This window comes from Pelophylax lessonae (genome assembly GCF_965119305.1).
Source record: "Pelophylax lessonae genome assembly, chromosome: 4".
Taxonomy (NCBI): Eukaryota; Metazoa; Chordata; class Amphibia; order Anura; family Ranidae; genus Pelophylax; species Pelophylax lessonae.
In genome coordinates, this window is record NC_138771.1 from 77,738,034 (window position 1) to 77,760,223 (window position 22,190).

Consider the following 22,190-nt stretch of genomic DNA (forward strand, 5'->3'; position numbering starts at 1 on the left):
GGCAACGGGAAAAAAGTTTGTTTGAAATCTTTGCAAATTTATTAAAAATAAAGAAAGTTAAAAAAATTCTATGTACATAAGTTTTCACAGCCTTTTCTCAATACTTTGTTGAAGCCCCTTTGGCACCAATTACAGCCTCAATTTTTTTTTTTTTGAGTATGATGCTACAAGCTTGGCACACCTATTTTTGGGTAGTTTCTCCCCTTCTTCTTTGCAGGACCTCTCAAGCTCCATCAGGTTAGATGGGGAGCATCGGTGCACAGCCATTTTCAGATCTCTTCAGAGTTGTTCATTCGGGTTCAAGTCTGGGATCTGGCTGGGCCACTCAAGGACATTCACAGAGTTGTCCTGTAGTCACTGCTTTGTTACCTTGGCTGTGTGCATAGGGTCATTGTCCTGTTGGAAGATGAACATTTGCCCGTGAACCTTTGCCAGAGTTTCAGAGCGCTCTTGAGCAGGTTTTCATCAAGGAAGTCTCTGTACATTGCTGCATTCATCTTTCCCTTGATCCTGACTAGTCTCCCTGTTCCTGCTGCTAAAAAACATCCCCACAGCATGATGCTGCCACCACCATGTTTTACTGTATTTTGTTTCTCATGGTCTGAGAGTCCTTCAGGTGTCTTTTGGAAAACTCCAGGTGGGCTGTGATGTGCCTTTTACTGAGGAGTGGCTTCCGTTTGGCCACTCTACTATACAGGCCTGATTGGTAGAGTGCTGCAAACATAGTTGTTCTTCTGGATGGTCCTCCTCTCTCCACAGAGAAATGCTGGAGCTCTGTCAGAGTGACCATCGGGTTTTTGGTCAACTCCCTGACAAAGACCCTTCTCCCTTGATCGCTCAGCTTGTTCGGGCGGCCCACTCTAGGAAGAGTCCTAGTGGTTCCAAACTTCTTCCATTTACGGATAATGGGAGGACACTGTGCTCATTGGGTGCAGACATTTTTTTGTACCCTTCCCCAGATCTGTGCCTCTATACAATCCTGTCTCAGAGGTCTACAGACAATTCCTTGGTCTTCATGGTTTGGTTTGTGCTCTGAAATGCACTTTTAACTGTGGGACCTTATATAGACAGGTGTGTGCCTTTCCAAATCATGTCCACTCAACTGAATTTACCACAGGTTGACAATCAAGTTGTAGAGGCATCTCAAGGATGATCAGTGGAAACAGCATGCACCTGAGCTAAATTTTGAGTGTCATGGCAAAGGCTGTAAATACTTTATGTACATATGATTTTTTCGTTTTTATTTTAATACATTTGCAAAGATTTCAAACAAACTTTTGAGGAAGTCACGTGACCGTGACGATACGCGTCGGGAAGCCAGACGATAGGCTAAACCCAGAAGTGCGGCCGGCAGACTGTGCTAGCCACACAGACGCTGGCATTTCTCATCGCTGTTCGCCATCTACCTAAATGTAAGGTATGACATTGTTTTGTTAAAAATAAATGATTTAAATTACTACACTATATGGCGTTCCTTGCTTTGTCTTATCTATGACCGGAGCCTGCCAGGACATTGATCCAACTGGAACTTACCCCAAGATTGCCAGATACCTTAAATTTATGCTGTTGCCTTACAGCAGTAAGGTAAGGGTGTAGCACACCCAGAAGAGTGATCTAATCCTCTGCCTTTTAACACTTGGTGTTGGAGTTCACCTATTATTTGGCACATTATCCACAAAGTGTTTATTATCACTCAAGCTTGTGACACTTTTTATACTAATGGACTTTTTTCAAGATTCATTTCACTTCATATATATTTATTTATCTTACATGTATTGAATATGATGCACTGGTCACTCATATCACTTTAATGCACTATGGTTTTATGTTCAATATTTACCAGTATTTGGAGTCACATATATTTATCCAGAATTTGCTCAACACTCTTGAATATTGTTTATTTTTTGTTAAATTGCATTATTTATCTACTAGCAATATTTTAGAAGTCTCATTTATTCACACATAGTCTGTGGAATTCCTTTTTTGCTGAACATTTGCTCACCTACTGTATTTGGTACAGTATATATACTAGCACCTTATTATTAATTTATATATATATATATATATATTTTTGTTTAATTACCAGCACGCTGACATTAGCTATATATAATGGTTCCCCTTTTTTTCACAGATAGCGCAGGGGCTTCCACATTTCTACCTATAGGTAAGCCTTATTATAGGCTTACCTATAGGCAAAAGTCTATAGTTAGGGTTTACAACCTCTTTAAGAACCTTAGCATTGGCCCTTCAAAGTAATGGGCAACCTCACTGACAAACAGGGGTGTCCTGAAGGAAAAGTCGAGATCTGCATGTACCATCAGTTGCCTATATTTCTGTTCATTTTATTCCCCTTTCACGGAAGGTAACATTTGCTAATGCCCCTTTTAAAGTGGTTGTAAACCCTTACATATACTCAGTGAAGTGTCTAGTCTTAGGTGATACACGGAGATGAAACAAATTCTCCTACATATGTTGCACCTGTTTATCTGTATTCTTCTTTCCTCTACAGCTATTCAAAGTCCAGAATTAATACAGCTTGTTTGAGCTTCCAGAAAGCAGGGGGTGGGGAGCTCAAGTTAAACCCTGCAGAGCTCAGTGATGAGAGCTCTGAGAGCTGACTGGAGAGAAAGGACACCCCTCCATCCTTTTACATAACACACAGGAACAGAGCTGAGGCTGTCAATCACAAGCTGTGTGCTGAAGCTCCCTCCCCTGTTACCTTTTTACCGCTTGTCAGAAGTGACTCTCACAGGAAGGAGGCAGTAGAGAGAAATGACAGTTAGTGTTCTGGACTGGGACAAGTACACACTATAGAGAGATAGGCTTTGTGTATATTTCATGTCAAAGGTTTACAACCACTTTAAAGCGGTAGCAAAGTCTGCTTTGTGATTATTACCTACAGGTAAGCCTATAACAAGACTTACCTGTAGGTAAAATAAATATCTCCTAAACGGTCATGGCTCCGGCCACTCATACAGCCAGAGCTAGTGAACCCAGAAAAAAGACTTGGGGAAGATGGTAGCCCTCTAAGCGGTGACAGTGCACCACTGGAGGACTTAAATCTAAAGGTAAGTATTTCATAATGTGCTAGTATACAATGCATACTAGCACATTATGCAATTGCCTTACAGTTTTTTTTGTTTTCAACTGCCGTGATTTACTGCCGTTTTAAGCATGCCACAGATTTACCTAAATTTAGAACTGTAAAGCAAATCTTCTGCACAATATATCAGGTACACTCAGCTGCTTCTGTTCAGTAGGACCACAGAGCCCACTGAATGTCTTCTTGTGGAGATAGTAGGCATGCCCCTCACCCCACACTGTAATACTGGGTGCCTGTTCAACCAATGAGCAGGCCTGTGTATGTATCTGGCCTGTCATTCTGACTTTCAGAAAGCTGTTGCAGGGAGCTCAAAAGCCTACTAGGTGGTCAAATTCATTTTTTATTATTCTACTCTAAATGTGGTGTCACAAAAGGTTCACTTTAAATAACACCACAAGAGAGAGCACTGCCATTTCTGCATAGGTTTGCTTTTTTTTTTTATATCTGATTTTATTTGTTTTATCTATTTATCATTCAGTCTTGCACTATCCAATTATTGGGGGTGTAACTTAAAGTATAAGGGCTCATGCAACGCTGTTTGTACAAGAGTTTGAGCTTTTTTTCCCTTTGCTTCTAAACACCCCTCCTCGTTAACCTATTTAGTGCATGTACACTATAGGCGTTTACAGGAGGTTAAAGGCAGGGGCGTTTAGATTCAGAGAAAATGCACAAAATTTTCATTCAGAAGAGGAACTTTTTTAGCATAAAAAACACTCAAAAGTGCCCAAACGCGCATAATTGTGCATTAACACTAGGTGCATTTAACCACTGTAGCGGTCAGAGTAGGGGACCGTAATGCAGAATTCAAGTACGGTACAGCAGACAATGAGGCTGAAGCAGATACCGGCTTTATTAACCAACAGAGTATAATGGCCGGAGAATGATGTTAACAGTAATAACAGATTACATAGGTTTACAGCAAAGTTAACTGCAACGTGATACATAAAATGGCGCTCCCGCCAACGCACACACAGGAATACAGGCTACTCTGCTATATGATCCTATCTGATTCCCGCTAACCGGGACACGTTGCTGCAACGCTCTGTCTACAGAAACCTGCTCTATGCCCTGCCATAGGTTAGCACCGGTGCACACTCACAGTTCTGTAGGTACAGCTGCTTTATCTCAGTCTCTGTGATGGTGGATGTAGTCAGGTCTCTGGATCTGTCCCTTGCTGTCTGTAGCTGCAGTCTCTTATGCACTGGTCTGGGTTTCTTTGCAGGTAGTTTATCTTGTTCTGTCACTTAGAGGTCACTGCAGTCTGGCCCCTTGCTCTGTTAACTTGCTTGAGGTGCTCTGGGATGTTCTCTCCTCTCTTTCTCTGGTTCTCAGCTGCTGTCCGTAGCATCACAGTTCAGCTCTGTCTCCTCTGGCAAGATCCTGTTGCTCTGTCCCGGGATTATACAGTCTATATGCCCTCTCAAGGCCACAGCATGCAGTCCCTTTCCTCAGTTCAGCACAGCCATAGAGAGACGAACACCACCACGTTCCAGGAACTTCCTGCTCCCTCCTCCTTTCCAGAAAGATCCCTTCACTTAAAGCAACAACAACAACTGTGGCTTATTCTCATTGACAACAACAGTGACATCTTGTGGCTAAAAGATGCATGACAGTCTGTGGGAATTTCTCAATAGAAGTACAGTGTAATGGAGTTTAGTCATTCAAGGGGCTGACCCCCTACATGCCTCCCCACTTAACGATGGTCGTCCTCGGCCATCCTATATAGTCCATGGGGAAGAAAGTGATTATTACAATCTCTAACAGCAGCACAACATTGTCCACAACACATACAGGTGGACCAAACGAACTGATCAGCATTGTACCTGTTTGGTGGAACCCCTGCAGTAGACCTATTGGATCTCCGGAGGTCTTGACTATCTGTGAGGGACTGACTTTCCTCATTGGAAGCTGTCAACCTGGGTTCCTCCTCATTGCGAGCCGGTGGTGGTTCTGTGGCATAAGCTTCATCCCCTGTGGCCTGGGGACCTTCCGTAGTGTCAGGAACAATCCACCAGTCTTCATCATTGTTTTCATTGGAGATAATGAGTTCTGAGGATGGGACAGGAAGTGTTGTCTCTTCAGCAGGTTTGGGATCTTCAGACCGACATGGCCGTAACATATTCCTATGTAGGATCCTTGAGGCAAACTCCTCATTTTCCACCCGTACTTCGTAGACCGGGCCATTGGGGTACACTCTCCTGATCACTTTGTAAGGTTGTACCTCCCAACGCTCACTCAACTTGCCTCTGGGACGTTTCTCCCGCACCAGTACCCGGTCTCCAGGTTGCAGCGGAACCTCCTGGAGGGGAGGACGGTCAGTATGAGTTCTCTCTTGCAAACGCTGGCCTGCTAACCGGCGGATGGTCTGGAGCCGCTGACGGTGTTCTTTCACCCATGAGGTGGTCGATCGTTCTATTAAGTCCTGTGGTTGTTCTAAATTCAGTTCAACAATTTCCCGGCCAGCTCTGCCGAACAATAGCATGTACGGAGTATACCCAGTTGTGTTGTGAACCCGATTATTGTAAGCCCAGACTAATTCATGGAGGTAGTCTGGCCAGTGCATCCTTTTGTCTTCCTCTAATGTCCTCAACATCTGAAGCAGGGTCTGGTTGAAGCGCTCGCAGGCCCCATTCCCTTGGGGATGATATGGAGTTGTCCTGGATTTTTCAATGCCATGCAGTCGATGTAGCTCCTCCATCACTTTCCCTTGAAAGCACGCTCCTTGATCTGAATGGATCCGCTTCGGACACCCGTAGACTCGGATGAAATCTTGACAGATGGCCCGAGCTGCAGACTCAGCCGTCTGGTCTCGAGTTGGGGTGACCACTGCAAATTTAGAGAAGTGGTCAATCATGACCAGGCAGTATTGTGGACCTCTGGCGGATTGTCCCACGAGAAGATAATCTATCATCAATACTTCCAGCGGTTCTTTGGTCTGTATGGGCTGCACAAGTGCCCTCTGTTTGGTGCTTTTGGTGAGTTCACACATTCGACACTGCCGGCAGACTTCCTCAACCGTGGCCTCCAGTCGTGGACAATATACGTAGCGTTGCAGCCACTGGAAGGTCTTAACTGGCCCGCAGTGAGCTCCAAATTCATGAGCCTCCTTGGCTACCTCTCGTGCCATGCTTCTGGGTATTACTACCTGCCACCTTGCCTCTATATCAGCAGGCTGTTGCCACTTGCGGTACAAAACAGCTCCATGAATTTCCAGTCTATCCCATTGGTGTAGAATGGACTTCATCTCGGCATCAAGCTCAGTCCTTTCTTCTCTGTCAGGTTTTCTTCGCTGGGACACCCAACCTGTCATCTGCCGCAGTCCGACATCTTCATGCTGTATTCGGCCCCATTCTTCATTGGTTCTTCCTAATGCCTTGGGTAGCACTCGGGCCTCCCCACTTGTCTGTGCTGCAACTGCTGGAGGTGTGAACCTGCGGAAGTCTGGAGTTTCATCCTCTTCTTTTTGTTCATCCAGATCCCCTACTGGAGTCTCAAAAGTAACCCTCAACAGACCATCGGCATTAGTGTTCTCTGTAGCAGAGCGGTAGCGGATCGAGAAGTCATACTTGGCAAGGCGAGCTGCCCAACGCTGCTCCAGGGCTCCCAGCTTGGCAGTATCCAGATGGGCCAGGGGGTTGTTATCGGTCTGTACAAAGATCTTAGCCCCTGTCAGGTAGCCCGCAAATTTTTCTGTCATGGCCCACACCAGGGCAAGGAGCTCCAGCCGGAAGGAACTATAGTTATGAGGGTTTCGCATCCCGCAACGACCGACTGGCATAAGCGATAACTCTTTCACGTCCTTCTTGTACCTGTGACAGTACCGCCCCAAGTCCAAAGAGGCTGCCATCAGTCGATAAGAGGAATGGTTTGTCAAAGTAAGCATAAGCCAAGATGGGGGCCGATGTCAGGGTTTCTTTCAGGGCCTGGAAGGCCTCTTCCTGCTTCTGTTCCCAGGGGACACTTTGACCCTTGGGCCTCCCAGCTGTTCCTCTCTGCAGCTCATTCAGAGGGCCCGCTATCTTTGCGTAGTCTTTGATGAATCGCCGGTAATATCCGGTCAGACCGAGGAAAGCCTTCAACTCCCGCAGTGTTCTGGGCGCTGGCCATTGTTGTATTGCAGCCATTTTGTCTTGAGATGGCAGCACCCCATCTTGGGACACCGTATGGCCTAGGTACTCTATCTTCCTCTTGAAGAGATGACACTTCTTTGGCTTTATCTTCAGGCCATGGGATCGCAACCGCTTGAGTACCTGTCCTAGTCGGTCTAGGTGTTCTTGAAAAGTAGCGGAGTATACAATGATATCATCCAAGTATATCAAGGTTGCTTCAAAATTTAGGTCTCCCAGACACTTCTCCATCAGCTGCTGGAAGGTGCTCGGAGCATTGGATAGCCCGAATGGCATTCTGTTAAATTCGAATAGTCCCATGGGGAGTATGATTGAAGTCTTGGCCCGGTCCTTCTCGGCCACCGGTACTTGCCAGTACCCGCTTGCTAGATCCAGGGTGGAGAAGTATTTAGCCCGCCCTAGGGCTGTCAGGGACTCCTCGATGCGTGGCAGAGGGTATGAGTCTCGTGTGGTGCATGCATTCAACCGCCGATAATCCACACAAAATCGAATAGTGCCGTCCTTCTTCTTGACAAGCACCACTGGGGCTGCCCAAGGACTTTGACTACCTCGTACCACTCCTGAATCTATCATCTGTTTCAACAATGTCTTCACTTCCTGGTACAACTTGGGCGGGATCTGTCGATATCTCTCCCGGATTGGGGCAGCGTCCCCGGTCGGTATCTCATGTGTGATAGCATCTGTGCAGCCAAAGTCATCGGCATGGCGGGCAAACGCAGCCTGATTCTCCCACAGCATGGCTTCAACCGCCCGCAAACGGTCTGGACCGAGATTCTTCACATCTATCTCCATTTGGTCCACAATGGTTCTCCCATTCCATTCTGGGGTCGGAGCCTCTTCGGGTCTGGCAGTAACTGCCAGTGTCCATGCAGCATTACCTGTTGGAGCTAGAGTCACTTCTTCCCGACTTAGCACTTCTCCCCGATGTAAGTACACACGGGCCAGTTCTATTCCAGGCGCCAAAGCGACTTCCAGATGTCCCACATTCACAGCTCTTATGGGTACTCGTCCATTCTGGACCACTGCCAGTGTCCGGGCCACTAGGGCATCCTGACCTAGTTCTCCTAGACCCCCTGGTTCGATGATCACCTCCATACCTTCAAGGTTGCGGAAGGTTCCCACAGGCAGTGTCAGTATAGTCTCCCGACCAAGAGGAAGACTGAGGGTAGCCTTTCCCGGCACTCGGATAGTTCCCACGGACTGGTGTACTGGGACACTCTTCTGTGTCCCACATAACCGAATCAACTGTTGGAAAGCTTTTTGTGTGGGTTTGTGTGGGGTGGCTTGCTTCCAATAGCCAGGTCCCCGTTTAGTGAACATGATCTTATCCAACTCTCATAGAATATTCATGCCCATTATCACCGGTACATCCTCCTTGAACGTCTCGGGGACCAGCAGAATGCCTTTTCTTCCCACTTCCTGTCCACACAGCCGTACGTTCATCCACAGGACTCCCGTGACCGGAATTTGATGATGGTTCGCAGCTGTAACTCGGACCAATGTCTCTCGTTCTGGCTTAGCCAGTGCTTGGAAGTAACGATTGAAGTATGACTCAGGCATGGTCGTCACCTGTGATCCGGTATCTACTAACCAGTTGACTGGGATTCCTTCAAATTCAGCTTGTATGACGGGGCACCCTGCGACCAGGTGTTCAGAGCTGTGCTGGGTGTTTTGACTCTCCACCTTCCCCGCAGTACGCCCCACTACTGCGGGGGCCGGTAGTTTAACGCCGGCTCTGAGCATCTAGATAGATCACTCTGACAATCTCTGGCGAAGTTTCCTTCTTCTCCGCACCGCCAGCACTGTGTCCCTGGACGATAGTCTCTCCGCCTGCGTGCGGGAGGCGCCCTGGCTGGCCTTGTTGGAAAATATTGAAGAACTTGGTGTGACGGTGAACTCGGGTAAGGATGCTGTGGTGTAAAAACCAGTGGGGCAATCTGAAAGGGCGGTTGTTGGGCCGGATAGGCAGCACCAGGGGAATAGCTCGACTCCATTCGCCTTTCCATTTGTGTCAATTTTTCGTGCATAGCACTCAGAGAGCTTTGCAGGTCTTGTACCACTTTAACTAGGACCCCTTCCTTCCCCACAACCCCAAAGGGTGTGGCGGTCTGGTTCCGTATCACTCCGGAGGCATAACTTTCTTCTTTACTGCGTGCCACAGCCTCCGCCAATATTTGCCGAAAGTTCAGAGTAGGGTCCACCCTGACTCGCTCCCACAGAACCTGTCTCAGGGGAGAGCTGAAGAGTCCCAGAATAAACTGTTCCTGCAATATTCGGTCGGCAGATCCCATGCCAGATACTTCGTCTGCCTACTTTTTCTGTACCTCAGCCAATACTTCTTGTAGAGCCATCACATATTGTGAGACCCCTTCATTTGCTTGCTGAACCCGGTAGAAGAATTTCGCCCGGAGGTGGCCCGCACTAGCTGTTTCACCGTATATTTCTTCCACAAATCGCACAATCTCTTGCAAGGTGCTGCGTGTGGCTTCTGATTGTAGAAACACATTCTTTCGGGCCTCACCCTCCAGGGCAGCCAAAGCAATTTCTACCTGTAACTCTGGGCTGACATTGTAAATTCTTGCAGCGCTCTGTAATCTTGTCACCCAGTCTGACAGTGACATGTTCTTGCCATCAAATTTTGGCAGCAAGTTAAACAGCATGCCCATAGGGAGGGCCCTTGCAGGGGTTCCACCATTGCCTGAGGTACTCACATTAGCATCATGCACATTTCCTTCAGCTGCCTCCATCTCTGTAACTGTACCCTGCTCGCAGCGCAACTTGTAGCGGTCAGAGGAGTAGGGGACCGCAATGCAGAATTCAAGTACGGTACAGCAGACAATGAGGCTGAAACAGATACCGGCTTTATTAACCAACAGAGTATAATGGCCAGAGAATGATGTTCACAGTAATAACAGATTACATAGGTTTACAGCAAAGTTAACTGCAACATGATACATAAAATGGCGCTCCTGCCAACGCACACACAGGAATACAGGCTACTCTGCTATATGATCCTACCTGATTCCCGCTAACCGGGACACGTTGCTGCAACGCTCTGTCTACAGAAACCTGCTCTATGCCCTGCCACAGGTTAGCACCGGTGCACACTCACAGTTCTGTAGGTACAGCTGCTTTATCTCAGTCTCTGTGATGGTGGATGTAGTCAGGTCTCTGGATCTGTCCCTTGCTGTCTGTAGCTGCAGTCTCTTATGCACTGGTCTGGGTTTCTTTGCAGGTAGTTTATCTTGTTCTGTCACTTAGAGGTCACTGCAGTCTGGCCCCTTGCTCTGTTAACTTGCTTGAGGTGCTCTGGGATGTTCTCTCCTCTCTTTCTCTGGTTCTCAGCTGCTGTCCGTAGTATCACAGTTCAGCTCTGTCTCCTCTGGCAAGATCCTGTTGCTCTATCCCGGGATTATACAGTCTATATGCCCTCTCAAGGGCACAGCATGCAGTCCCTTTCCTCAGCTCAGCACAGCCATAGAGAGACGAACACCACCACGTTCCAGGAACTTCCTGCTTCCTGCTCAAGTACAGTGTAATGGAGTTTAGTCATTCAAGGGGCTGACCCCCTACACCACCATCATACGTTAATACATTGGCCAGAATACAAAATGTTCTGGCCAACAGAAAACATTAACGCCAGAGCATGAAGGCACATAAAACCATGGGAACGTACATGCAAAAACTTTTTTTTTTTCTGCTGCTAAACTCCTGTAGGAGAAAAGGAGTCATAGACAATACAATGTGCATTTGACCTAAGACAAGATTTTATAATTATTATTTGGCGAGGACAAGCACGGCGTTTGCCCTCAGGACAACTTTGCGCCGCTCACTATATGTGACATATGCCAACTAATATTATTATTGCTATAAAGAATTTGATGGTGCCAACAGTTTACACAGGGCTTTACCAAATAAATAGAGATAATACAATTCAATACAAGAGGGTTAGGAATGCCCTACCTGTGAGGAATTACAATCTGTATGAGCAAAAAAAAATATCACTTGGTAAAATGTCTTACTTGTAAAGGTTTTTTTTTGAAGAGACCTAAAAAGATAAAAGGGAATTTGAATAAACACATAATGCTTTTTAAAAGTAAACATTATATAAAATAATTTTTAAAACATGAAAAAAACTTACGACTTAGCAGCTGACGAATATCGGCTGTAATATGGTTCCTGTTTAAAAATGTGTAAAAAAATTACATATTACTAATAGTTACTGAAATGTTATTAAAATAAAATCCTGAATAAAAATGTTCCTTGCAAAGACAGCAAATATCTTTCCTTCTACTCGCGTCATAGAATCCCACTGTACTTAAGAGAAATCCCCAACTGAAGGCTCTTAAGAAACTGACACTTCTGGTGTCACTACTTTGTCCTTTAGTAATGACGGGGTTGGTGGTTGAAATCTGTGAGTACAGGAGGGGACTAGGAGATCAACAATGTTGGAACTGTCCATTTCTGAAGAATCTTTAGGTGCCAATTTCTTTTAAATATAGCGATGGTCACTAGAGCAGGCAATAGAATGGATAAGTATTACATGTACGCATTTAGTTCTATTTGAGGACAAGGGTCCCATTGTTTTAAAAATCAATATTTTTAATGAGTCTAGCACATTTATTAAATCAGCAAAATTGTTTTAGTCCAAATACACAAGATTTTGCCATGACCTGGCAATTCTGTTGTTAAAATTAACTAAAAAGGAGGCCACTTACATCATTACTAACTAACCCTCTTTACCCCTTCTTCTATTCATTCTATCTATCCGTTAGCCAATTGGTGGACATGCTGAGGAGATCATTCATGCACTCCCCATTCTACTTCAGCAGACCTGAACCTTGGAGCAACACACCCATCTCTGGAATTACACACTCGGGAAAAGATCGGTACAAACAGAGGGGATATCAATTTCCTGGTCTGCCTTAAATGCTGGGACTATAAAAGGACAGTATAGTAATTCCTGTGTACTCATCATTACTTCACATGAGTCTGGGTTGTTAGTAAGGCTGGCCATACATGTTCAATTTTCTTGTACAATTTTCTGTCAGATTTACCAAAAACCATACAATATGAGGTCAAAACTAAACAACACTTTTAATTGTATCCAATTAGGCAGGCCTTTGTACTACATAGTTGAGAGTAAATTTAAAGAAAATTGTACAGAAAATTTTAAGAAAATTGTATAATGTATGGCAAGCCAAAGTAGCAGCCAACATTTTTAGTTATTTTAGCAATAGAGTAAGGCTGGCTATAGATGGTGCAGCAGGAACCGGGCGAGATTCGAACCGTGTGTGGGCAGGCTGAATGTACCAAGTTCGTTGACTGATCAACTTGGGTACAACCAGCCTGCCGGATTTTACTTACTTTACTTACTTATTCCTATAGCCCCTAGCAATAATCACTGTCTTCTCCCGGGAAGGAGACCTAGGGCAGGCCATAGACGGTTCAAGTTACTTCCCTGCACATTCGTATGTTTCCCCCATCAGGGTTGACAGGGAAATCCCTCTTGCCAAGACATTTTAGAGCAGCCACTAGCGATAATCGCAAGTAAAATCCAGCTGGCTGGTTGCACCCAAGTTGATCTATCGATCAAATTGGTAACTCAGCCTGCCCATACACGGTTCAAATCTGTCTATTGCCGGCCCTAAGTTAAGCAGACTATAGCAAAATCTTAGATTGTATGAAAAATAGGTAAAATTTATTGCATGTTAACCTTGTTACAAAATTGTCTTTTACAACAAAGGTGCAGTTGTCTTTTAAAGTTCTTATGCTGTGGTATTGTACAAAATTCCTTCCTACAATCCACCCACCTTCAGTAAGGCTGCCTTAGAGTCGATTTGATACAGATCTTCATAAGACATAGATTTGCTGTCCAAGTTACCTGCATAAGACAAAATATAATAAACAAACAGAAAAGGAAACACGAGTCTGATTATTAGGCTCATTGGGAGTATTATCAGCTGGAATCTGGTTCTAGCTTTTAATTGTTTAGCACAGGTTAGGACATCAGCCACTCACTAGTATTTATAGAAAAACACAAACTAGAGTATGTTATTTTGATTAATATAAGGTCTGGATGCGCTCACAACATTATGGAGCCCTATCACAGGTTGTTGAACTTCGACCACTGTCTCAGTTAAGCTCTCTCAGACTCAGACTCTGTTAAAGCCCCTAAGCTTTCCCCTGATTAGGGATAAGCTCATGTTTAGGCCAAACTTGGATTCAGACCAAACACAACAGGATATGACACTCCCTCCCATTGCCACTCAATCATCTGTGTCCAGGGCTCCTCCGGTTAACAGCTATACATTGACCTCATATGGTTACATGGCCATATTAGGTCAATGATGTCTACAGCATACCCACCCCTTTGTGTACGTGTAGATGTGAGAAGGGAAATGCCCTGCTCTGGCTGCAGCTGAGTGAGCGGGAGTAACAGCTTCCTGGCAGGTTCAGTTCAAACCCAGGGTTAGCCAAAACCTAAGCTCACCCTTACTCCCGTGGGTGCTGTGTGCATAAATGCTGCCCATCTCCTGTTGCCCTGCCCATTTTTTCCACTCTACCAACCCTTCCCCCCACCAATCATTACTGGATTTTGCCCCCCCCCCCCCCCCTGCTCACTCGTCTCCCCAAGGGTCACATTTTATTCCCTTTCTTCCTCAGGCACTGCCCACTGATCGGTCTCATAGTCCCATATCAAGTCCACCAATTAAACAGTGGCCACCACTTTCATGGGAACAGGGGAGGCATTGGGGCTCCAGCCTGAACAGGCTTTACCATAATCCCACTACCAAAGTTCAACCCCAAAAAATTCTTCAACTATATTAATAGAAAAATGGTCAGGTCTGAACATGTAGGCCCTTTACAAAACAATCTGGAGTGGGTGACTGGGGACAAAGATAAGGCACATTTATTAAATACTTTCTTCAGCTCTGTGTATACAAAGGAGCATGGTGGAGCTGATGACCATAATGAGAATGGTATTGACACAGCCCCAAATGAACCACAATGGCTCAAAAGTGATATGGTCCAGAAATATTTGGACAGAATAAAGGTGGTTAAAGCACCTGGAACCAGATGGCATCCACCCACACATCCTAAAAGAATTGAGCTCTGTCATTTCAAAGCCTTTGTTTCTAATGTTTAGGGACTCATTAAGGACTGGAATAGTTCCACTGGATTTGCGTAGGGCCAATGTAGTGCGTATATTTAAAAAGGGATCAAAGTCTTTGCCAAGTAACTATAGACCTGTTAGTTTAACTTCTGTAGTTGGGGAAGATACTGGAGAGTTTCTTGCTGAAAAAAAATATGTTTTAAGTAACAGACAGCATGGATTTATGAAAGACAGAAGTTGTCAAACATACCTGATTTCTTTTTATGAGGAGGTTAAGTAAAACCTTTGACATAGGGGTGGCTGGGGAGGTAGTATACTTGGATTTTGCAAAAGTGTTTGACACAGTTCCCCACACATGGCTAATGTGTAAGGTAAAGTCTACAGGCTTGGAAAGATCAGTTTGTAAATGAATAGAAAATTGGCTAAAAGATAGATTCAAAGAGTAGTGGTTAATGATTCTTACTCTGAATGGTCTAAGGTTATCAGTGGTGTACCCCAAGGTTCGGTGTTGGGACCCTTACTTTTTAATATCTTTATAAATGGTAAAGGGTCTGGCATTAAAAGTACCATTTCAGTCTTTGCAGATGACACCAAGCTATGCAGTGGAATAACTTCCTTACAGGGTGTCTCCAACTTACAAGCTGACTTCAATGCACTGTTTCATTTGGCAACTATGTGGCAAATGAGGTTTAATGTTAATAAATGTGAAGTTATGCACTTGGGGGCTAAGAGAATGCATGCATCATACATAAAGGGGGTAGTAGAATTGGGGGAATCCATAGCGGAGAAGGATCTGGGTGTTCTGGTAGATCATAAGCTTAAGAATAGCATGCAATGCCAAGCTGCGGTTTCCAAAGCAAGCAAAGTCCTTTCTTGTATTAACAGAGGCATGGACTCCAGAGAGAGAGATATAATTTTGCCCTGTACAAATCATTAGTAAGAACTCATCTGGAATATGCAGTTCAGTTTTGGGCACCAGTTCTCAAAAAGGATATCAGAGAACTGGAAAAAGTGCAGAGAAGGGCAACCAGACTGATAAGAGGCATGGAGGAGCTCAGCTATGAGAAAAGATTAGAGGAACTGATTTTATTCTCTCTTGAGAAGAGGAGATTAAGGGTGGATATAATCAACATGTATAAATACATAAGGGGTACATCTAGTGAACTTGGTGTTGAGTTATTTACTTTAAGGTCATCACAGAGGACAAGGGGGCACTCTTTAAATCTAGAAGAAAAGCGATTTAATCTCCAAATGTGTAAAGGTTTCTTTACAGTAAGAGCTGTGAACTCCCTTCAGAGGTAGTTCTGGCCAGCTCAGGAGATTGCTTTAAAAAAAAGGCCTGGATTCTTTCCCAGGTGTACATAATATAACTGGGTACGAATATTTTATAGGTAAAGTTGATCCAGGGAATATGTCATTGCCTCTCGGGGGATCAGTAAGGAACTTTTTCCTCTGCTGTAGCAAATTGGATCATGCTTTGCTGGGGTTTTTTGCCTTCCTCTGGATTAACTGCAGGTATAGGTTTGTGTGGTTGTGTTTTCTTTATTGTTTTTTTATTGGTTGAGCCAGGTGGACTTGTGTCCTTTTTTCAACCTGACTAAATATGAATAAAAGGCCAGGCAGTTGTGAAAGTGAGGCATTTTTTATCACTATAACAAACAGAAATTTGTTAGTGTGAAGCATGCCCAGAAACATTGGCTTTAAAAAAATCTTCAAATAATTTGACCTACTCTGACTATTTGATGTAGATGGAGAAGTTGATTGGAATCCATTCAGTTCTGTGCAGGAAGAAGTTCTTCTGAGACCATCTTTATTGCTGAAAGTGGACTAGAAATCAAATAAGAAGGTGCAGTGTTATTTTTCATACTGGAGTTACCTGGATAAAAAGTAGCCAAATGTTATCAAACAGGACAGTTACAGGTTAAGTTTAAGGATCTAATTATAAGGGCTTTACAAATAATTCACATATTTTTGTAAATGGATTCCATTGCAAATGTGTGAATCCTGGTTGATCTTGGATCCTGTGGATCTTGTGTAAAAATGTAGATAAACAGACCACAATCCTTTTATATTGTTCTCATATTGTGAAAACAATTATGGTTAGGGTGCTGGATAAGTGTGTCAATACACTGGATAAAAACATGTCCAATCATAAATGTACATCATATTAAAATTCATATATTTTTATCATAGCCCAGCTTCCGATATAATTTTTCTTTGTGGTGTTGGATATAGTGAGGAAAAGTTAGAATTTGCCAATTTTTTATTGCAGTCTGTGACTCCAAGGGAATGCAACGGTCATCACTGGGACAGGAAAATGTATACAGCAGCAAAAAGCCAACAGAGGTTCCCTCTTCCCAAAACTATTAAAAAAAAGGTTTACCTCCGTATCCTCTGACAACTGCTTTGTTTTGCACAGCTTGAATCCTGAATAATGAAGCATATTTATTATAATGAGAGCAATCTGTAATTGTCACACATGGCAAGTGTCAATGTCTAAAATAAAATCTATTTTATCATTGTTTCTAGTTGTTAATTCATTTAGATAAAATGTAAGTATAGAAAAACCAGTAACCTTTATAAAATAGTAATATAACATTACCTGAACGTTTCGATTTTGTCCACAGTTTCTGAAACATCTCAGTAATGGCACTGCTGTTAGACAACTGTTCCAATTTGCTTGTTTTAACTGTACTTTCATGAATGTTGCCAACGCGACAATCACTACTAGTGGGGGATGTTCCTGGGGATAGCTGACCACCTTTCTTAGTTGATTCTTCATCTGATTTTTTGAAATCTGAATCCACATGGTCAACATCATGCTTGTGGATAGCATTATCCCTGTCATCAATAAATGCCAAATTTACAATTCCTTCTTTCTTTTGAGCATTACTTTGATCAACAGAACAGGCAGAATCTGTAAATGCCGAAAAAGTGTGCAATTGGACATTTTTAGACTGAAGAGAGTCATTAAGCTTTGGGATGACCTGTAACTGTGGAAGTGTTTGGGGACTGTGTATCATTGCTACAATTGAGTGATGTCTTTTTAAAGATTTAGGCTGTGAGTATCCTACTTTATGTTCACTCAAAGCTTCTTTCTGGAATTCCAGGTCATCACATCTCTCGTTATGGCAATCAGACGAGTGAAACAAAGAACTATCTATAGGACCAGTATCTGAAATATTGACCTTTCGCAATGAGATTGAAGCTTTAGGTTGGATAATTGTATCCAAACCAGGCTGTGAAAGGGAAGGACTCCATACTTGATCACTTCTGCTTTTTCGCCACATGACAGAATGTCCAAGTCCATCATCAGTGGTCTGCTGTGATCGGCTAATATCACTGGACATAATACTGTGGCTTCTATTAAATTCCAAGGCTTTCTGCGCTGTCAAGGTTTTCATGGAATCCAAAGTGAGTCCTGAAAGATCTTGTAGGTGTCCAATGTGATCATCTAAATGATGAAGCAACTGTTTAATGAAACCAACATGGTCTCTGACATCTTTCACATCCCCAAGCATATCTTCCACTCTAGAAAGTAAAAAAATAAAGTGATATAATTTTGCAAAATACAAACAGAAAAAAAAGTCTATAGTATACATATCTTTGCACAGCAACCAGAAGGAAATAGTCTTTATTTTTTTTAACTTTCCACTAGTCAGATAATATTTTTTTGCCAATTGGAAGATGTGGTTAGCACATGTCTATAAGTACAGAACCAGGGCCGGTGCCAGACTATTTTACGCCCTAGGCAAGACCAGCTACTTGCGCCCCCCCCCCAAAAAAAAAAGGGAAGGGGTTAAAAACTTCTCTATGTCATACCCAGTGACCCTGATCCGATGGTTCCTCCATGTTATGCTTTCATACCCAGTGACCCCCCCACATATTCCTCCATGTCACACTCGGGGACCCTAATGTCCCTCCGTGTCACACCCAGGGACTTTGATGTTTTTCCATGTCACACCCTTGGACCCCAATATTCCTCCATGTCATGCTGTCATACCCACTGACCCTGATGTTCCTCCATGTCACACCCAGGGATCCCCGTGTTCCTCCATGTCATGCTGTCATACTCACTGACCCCAATGTTCCTCTATGTCAGACCCTGATGTTTTTCCATGTCACAGTTGGGGACCCTGATGTTCCTCCATGTCACACCTGGGGACCCTGATGTTCATCCGTGTCACACTTGGGGACCCCAATCCCCCATGGCACACCCAGGGACCCCAATTCCTCATGGCACACCTGGTGACCCCGAACTCCTGTTACACCCAGTGACCCCTATCCTCCATGTCACACCTGGTGACTCTGATTCCCCATGGCACACCTGGTGACCCCGATTCCCTTTCATACCAGGGATGCTCCATGTAACACCCAGGGACCCCTATCCCCTGTTCTGGGGACACTAACTGGGCGGTATGAAAAGAGTTGCCCCCACTCTGCCCTCCTTCACAGTTATCCTGCTGATTCCTTCTCCCAAGATGCTCCTCTCCTGGACCACAGTGCTCACCACAGCTCTAACCAGCTCCTGGTGGAGGGAAAAGCAGCAGTCAGAGAGCTCCGCATGTCCTTCATAACCAACCTCCTCAGACCATTCCTGTGCCTCGTCGCTTCTGCCCCAGTAAAGGTTTCGCCCTCCAGCGCCGAGCTCCAGCTCAGGTTCAGCTCTCCTCCGCTCCCTGCTTAATACCAACCCAGGGAAATGAACAGCTGCCTACCAGCTCAGTGCAGAGAGTCACTTCCTGCCTGGGGTTAAGGCCATTCAGCTCCAGCTGAACAGGATCATCATGCAGGCAGCACTCTGGTGGGCTCCATTCCTGCCTCTTGGGGCCCCTCCAACAGTGGTGGAAAGCCAGGGCCTGATAGTTCCGCCACTGCCCAAGACACCTGGCATCTTTCTCTGTCCCTCCTTCCTCCCCTACCGCCACCTCTCCCCTCAGCTCACAATAATCATTCATGATGGAGAGAGAGTGCCGACTCCTGGCTGCACCCCTAGGTGGCAATGCGCCCTAGGCGGCTGCCTAGTTTGCCTAGTGGAAGCACCGGCCCTGTACAGAACAGATACAATAAAGGCTGCAAGGCTATATTTCTCCTAAGTAGATGGTTAGGACAGCAGGGGGGATCCTGATACTGTATGCATTATACTTTGCGTTCACTTTTATTTTATGCTTGCTCTGCCTCAGCAGGACTTTTGAATATAAATCTAGTAGAAGATGTTACAGGAATTGTCAATTTTAATGTCATTTTAGAATTGTAACATGGGGGGCTTTCAGACAAAAAGCCCTACTAAGGACATATTTAAAGTGGTTGTAAATGCTCTTTTCTAAATATAAAATACCAAACAGGTTTGTACTTATCTGCTCTGTAAGTATGGAATTGCACAGAGTGGCCCTGAACCTACTCAGCATAAGTCCACTGCTGCAGAACCTGGCTCCTCCTCTCTGGTGATTGACTGGTGAGTGCCATAGAAAGCAGCTTTCTATGGGGGCACTTGTTTGTGCTCGCTCCCAAGCCTCACCGTCTGCATCTATAGACAAAGACAACGGGACTCAGCCCCCCCCCCCCCCAGCTTCCTCATCACTAGCTTTGATTGACAGCAGTGGGAGGCTCCCACTGTGACACCAGGAAGTGAGTGGAAAGAAGAGCTATAGATGGACACGGCGCTGGATCGAATGAGGGCTCAGGTAGGTAAAAAGGTGGGGGAGGGGGGGATACTGATGAACATGTTTTACCTTAATGCAAGGAATGCTTCGCTCTTCTCAAATTTATAAAGGCCTATTGACAGCTGAGACTAATATTGAGGTACGTTTGCCAAGTAAGATGAGGACCCAGGAATGGAGACTTTATGCCACCCAAAGCTGTACAAAATATCCTGGCTCCAGGACCCCAAACAGAATTTATTCTGAAAATAAAAAAATTTGCTTTCGCCACATCAGTCATAAACCCTGGAAACCTAGGTGACACATACAAGCCATCCACAATCGTCACAGAGCTCAATACACTGTCGCCACTATATAAAAAAAATGTAAATATTTATGACGGAGAGTATTTTGCATTTCCTCTTTTGGTCTGGCTCTATTAGGAATATTTTATTTTTAAATTATGTATGGCAGAATGCCATTTGAATTGCTGACATTTACATAATACCTTTCGGTTGTTACACGGATTCTTTCATCACTCTTGGAACTTTCATGATCTTTCTTGTCATTGAAATAAATCTGAACACATTCTCCTTCAAATTCATGAAGTCTTATTTGGTCTTCCTCCGTTAGAAAGAGTTCTGTTTGAAAAGAAACAAGCAAAGGCTGAAGGGGAAGTCACAACTATGTTTTTTTAGGAAAGGAAACAATGTTTGTTACCTTTTGAATAAGACCCCGTTCACATAGGGGCGACGCTACTTGCTGGGACGACCCGTGAAGTATCATTGAAGTCAATGCAGGTCGCCTCCAGGTCGCCCCAAAGTAGTACAGAACCCTTTTTCTAAGTCGGAGCGACTTGGGTCGCTCCTATTAGAACGGGTCCTGTGCTAATCTATGGCAGGCGACCCACCGCGACTTGTCAGGCGACCAAGTCGCCTGACAAGTCACGTTAGTGTGAACCGGGTCTAAACGTGTTTTATTATTTATTTATTTTATTTTAACTTTAACCCAAAATTCAGTATCTCAGAAAATTAGAATATTACATTACATTACATTTTTAATTCAAAAATATTAGATTACTCAAAAGTATGTCCATGTACAGTATAGAATGCATTCAATACTTGGTCAGGGCTCCTTTTGCATGAATTACTGCATCAATGTGGCATTGCTTGGTGGGAGCGATCAGCATGTGGCACTGTTGAGGTGTTTTGGAAGCCCAGGGTTCTTTGATAGCGACCTTCCGCTCATCTGCATTGTTCGGTCTGGTGTCTTTCATCTTCCTCTTGACAATACCCCACAGATTCTCTATGAGGTTTAGGTAAAGAGAGTTTGCTGGCCAATGATACCAGAGTGATACCATGCTCATTAAACCAGGTATTGGTACTTTGGCAGTGTTGGCATGTGCCAAGTCCTGCTGGAAAATGAAATCAGCATCTCCATAAGCTGGTCAGCAGAGGTAGAGGGCGGCGCTGACTTTGGACTTGATAAAACACAGTGGACCAACACCAGCAGATGACATGGCTCCCCAAATCATCACTGACTGTGAAAACTTCACACTGGACCTCATGCAACTTGGATTCTGTGCCTCTCCACTCTTCCTCGAGACTCTGGGACCTTGGTTTTCAAATGAAATGCAAAACTTACTTCATTTGAAAAGAGGGCTTTGGACCACTGAGCAACAGTCCTGTCTTTTTTCTCCTTTGCCCATATAGGACGCTTCTGACATTGTCTCTTGCTCAGGAGTGGTTTGACACAAGGAATGCGACAGTTGTAGCCCATGCCCTGGATACGTCTGTGTGTGGTGGCTCTTGAAGCACTGACACCAGCCGTAGACCACTCCTTGAGAATCCACCCCAAATTCTTGAATGACCTTTGCTTCATAATTCCTTTAAGGCTGTGGTTATCCCTGTTGCTTGTGCACCTTTTTCTACCAGACTTTTTCCTTCCACTCAACTTTCCATTGATATGCTTGGGTAGAGCACTCTGCGAATAGCCAGCCTCTTTACAATTACCTTTTGTGACTTACCCTCCTTGTGGACAACTATCAAGTCAGCAGTCTCCCCCATGATTGTGTAAGCTACTGAACTAGACTGAGAGATCATTTTAAAGGCTCGGGAAACCTTTACAAGGGTTTTGAGTTAATTAGCTGATTAGAGCATGACACCATGAGTCTACAATATTTAACCTTTTCACAATATTCTAAT

General features: G+C 44.4%; 1 protein-coding gene across 1 annotated transcript in view; it reads right to left on the reverse strand.

Moving 5' to 3' along the window:
• Positions 1 to 22,190, reverse strand: part of LOC309553122 (transient receptor potential cation channel subfamily M member 7-like) — a 184,132-nt gene that overhangs the window by 26,378 nt on the left and 135,564 nt on the right. The window contains exons 25-31 of the mRNA XM_082254018.1: positions 20,495 to 20,627; positions 16,950 to 17,878; positions 16,731 to 16,774; positions 16,078 to 16,174; positions 13,044 to 13,114; positions 11,372 to 11,409; positions 11,253 to 11,278 (exon numbers count right to left, since the gene is read on the reverse strand). Coding sequence (XP_082110144.1) covers positions 11,253 to 11,278; positions 11,372 to 11,409; positions 13,044 to 13,114; positions 16,078 to 16,174; positions 16,731 to 16,774; positions 16,950 to 17,878; positions 20,495 to 20,627 — 1,338 coding nt within the window. The remainder of the gene's footprint in view (positions 1 to 11,252; positions 11,279 to 11,371; positions 11,410 to 13,043; positions 13,115 to 16,077; positions 16,175 to 16,730; positions 16,775 to 16,949; positions 17,879 to 20,494; positions 20,628 to 22,190) is intronic.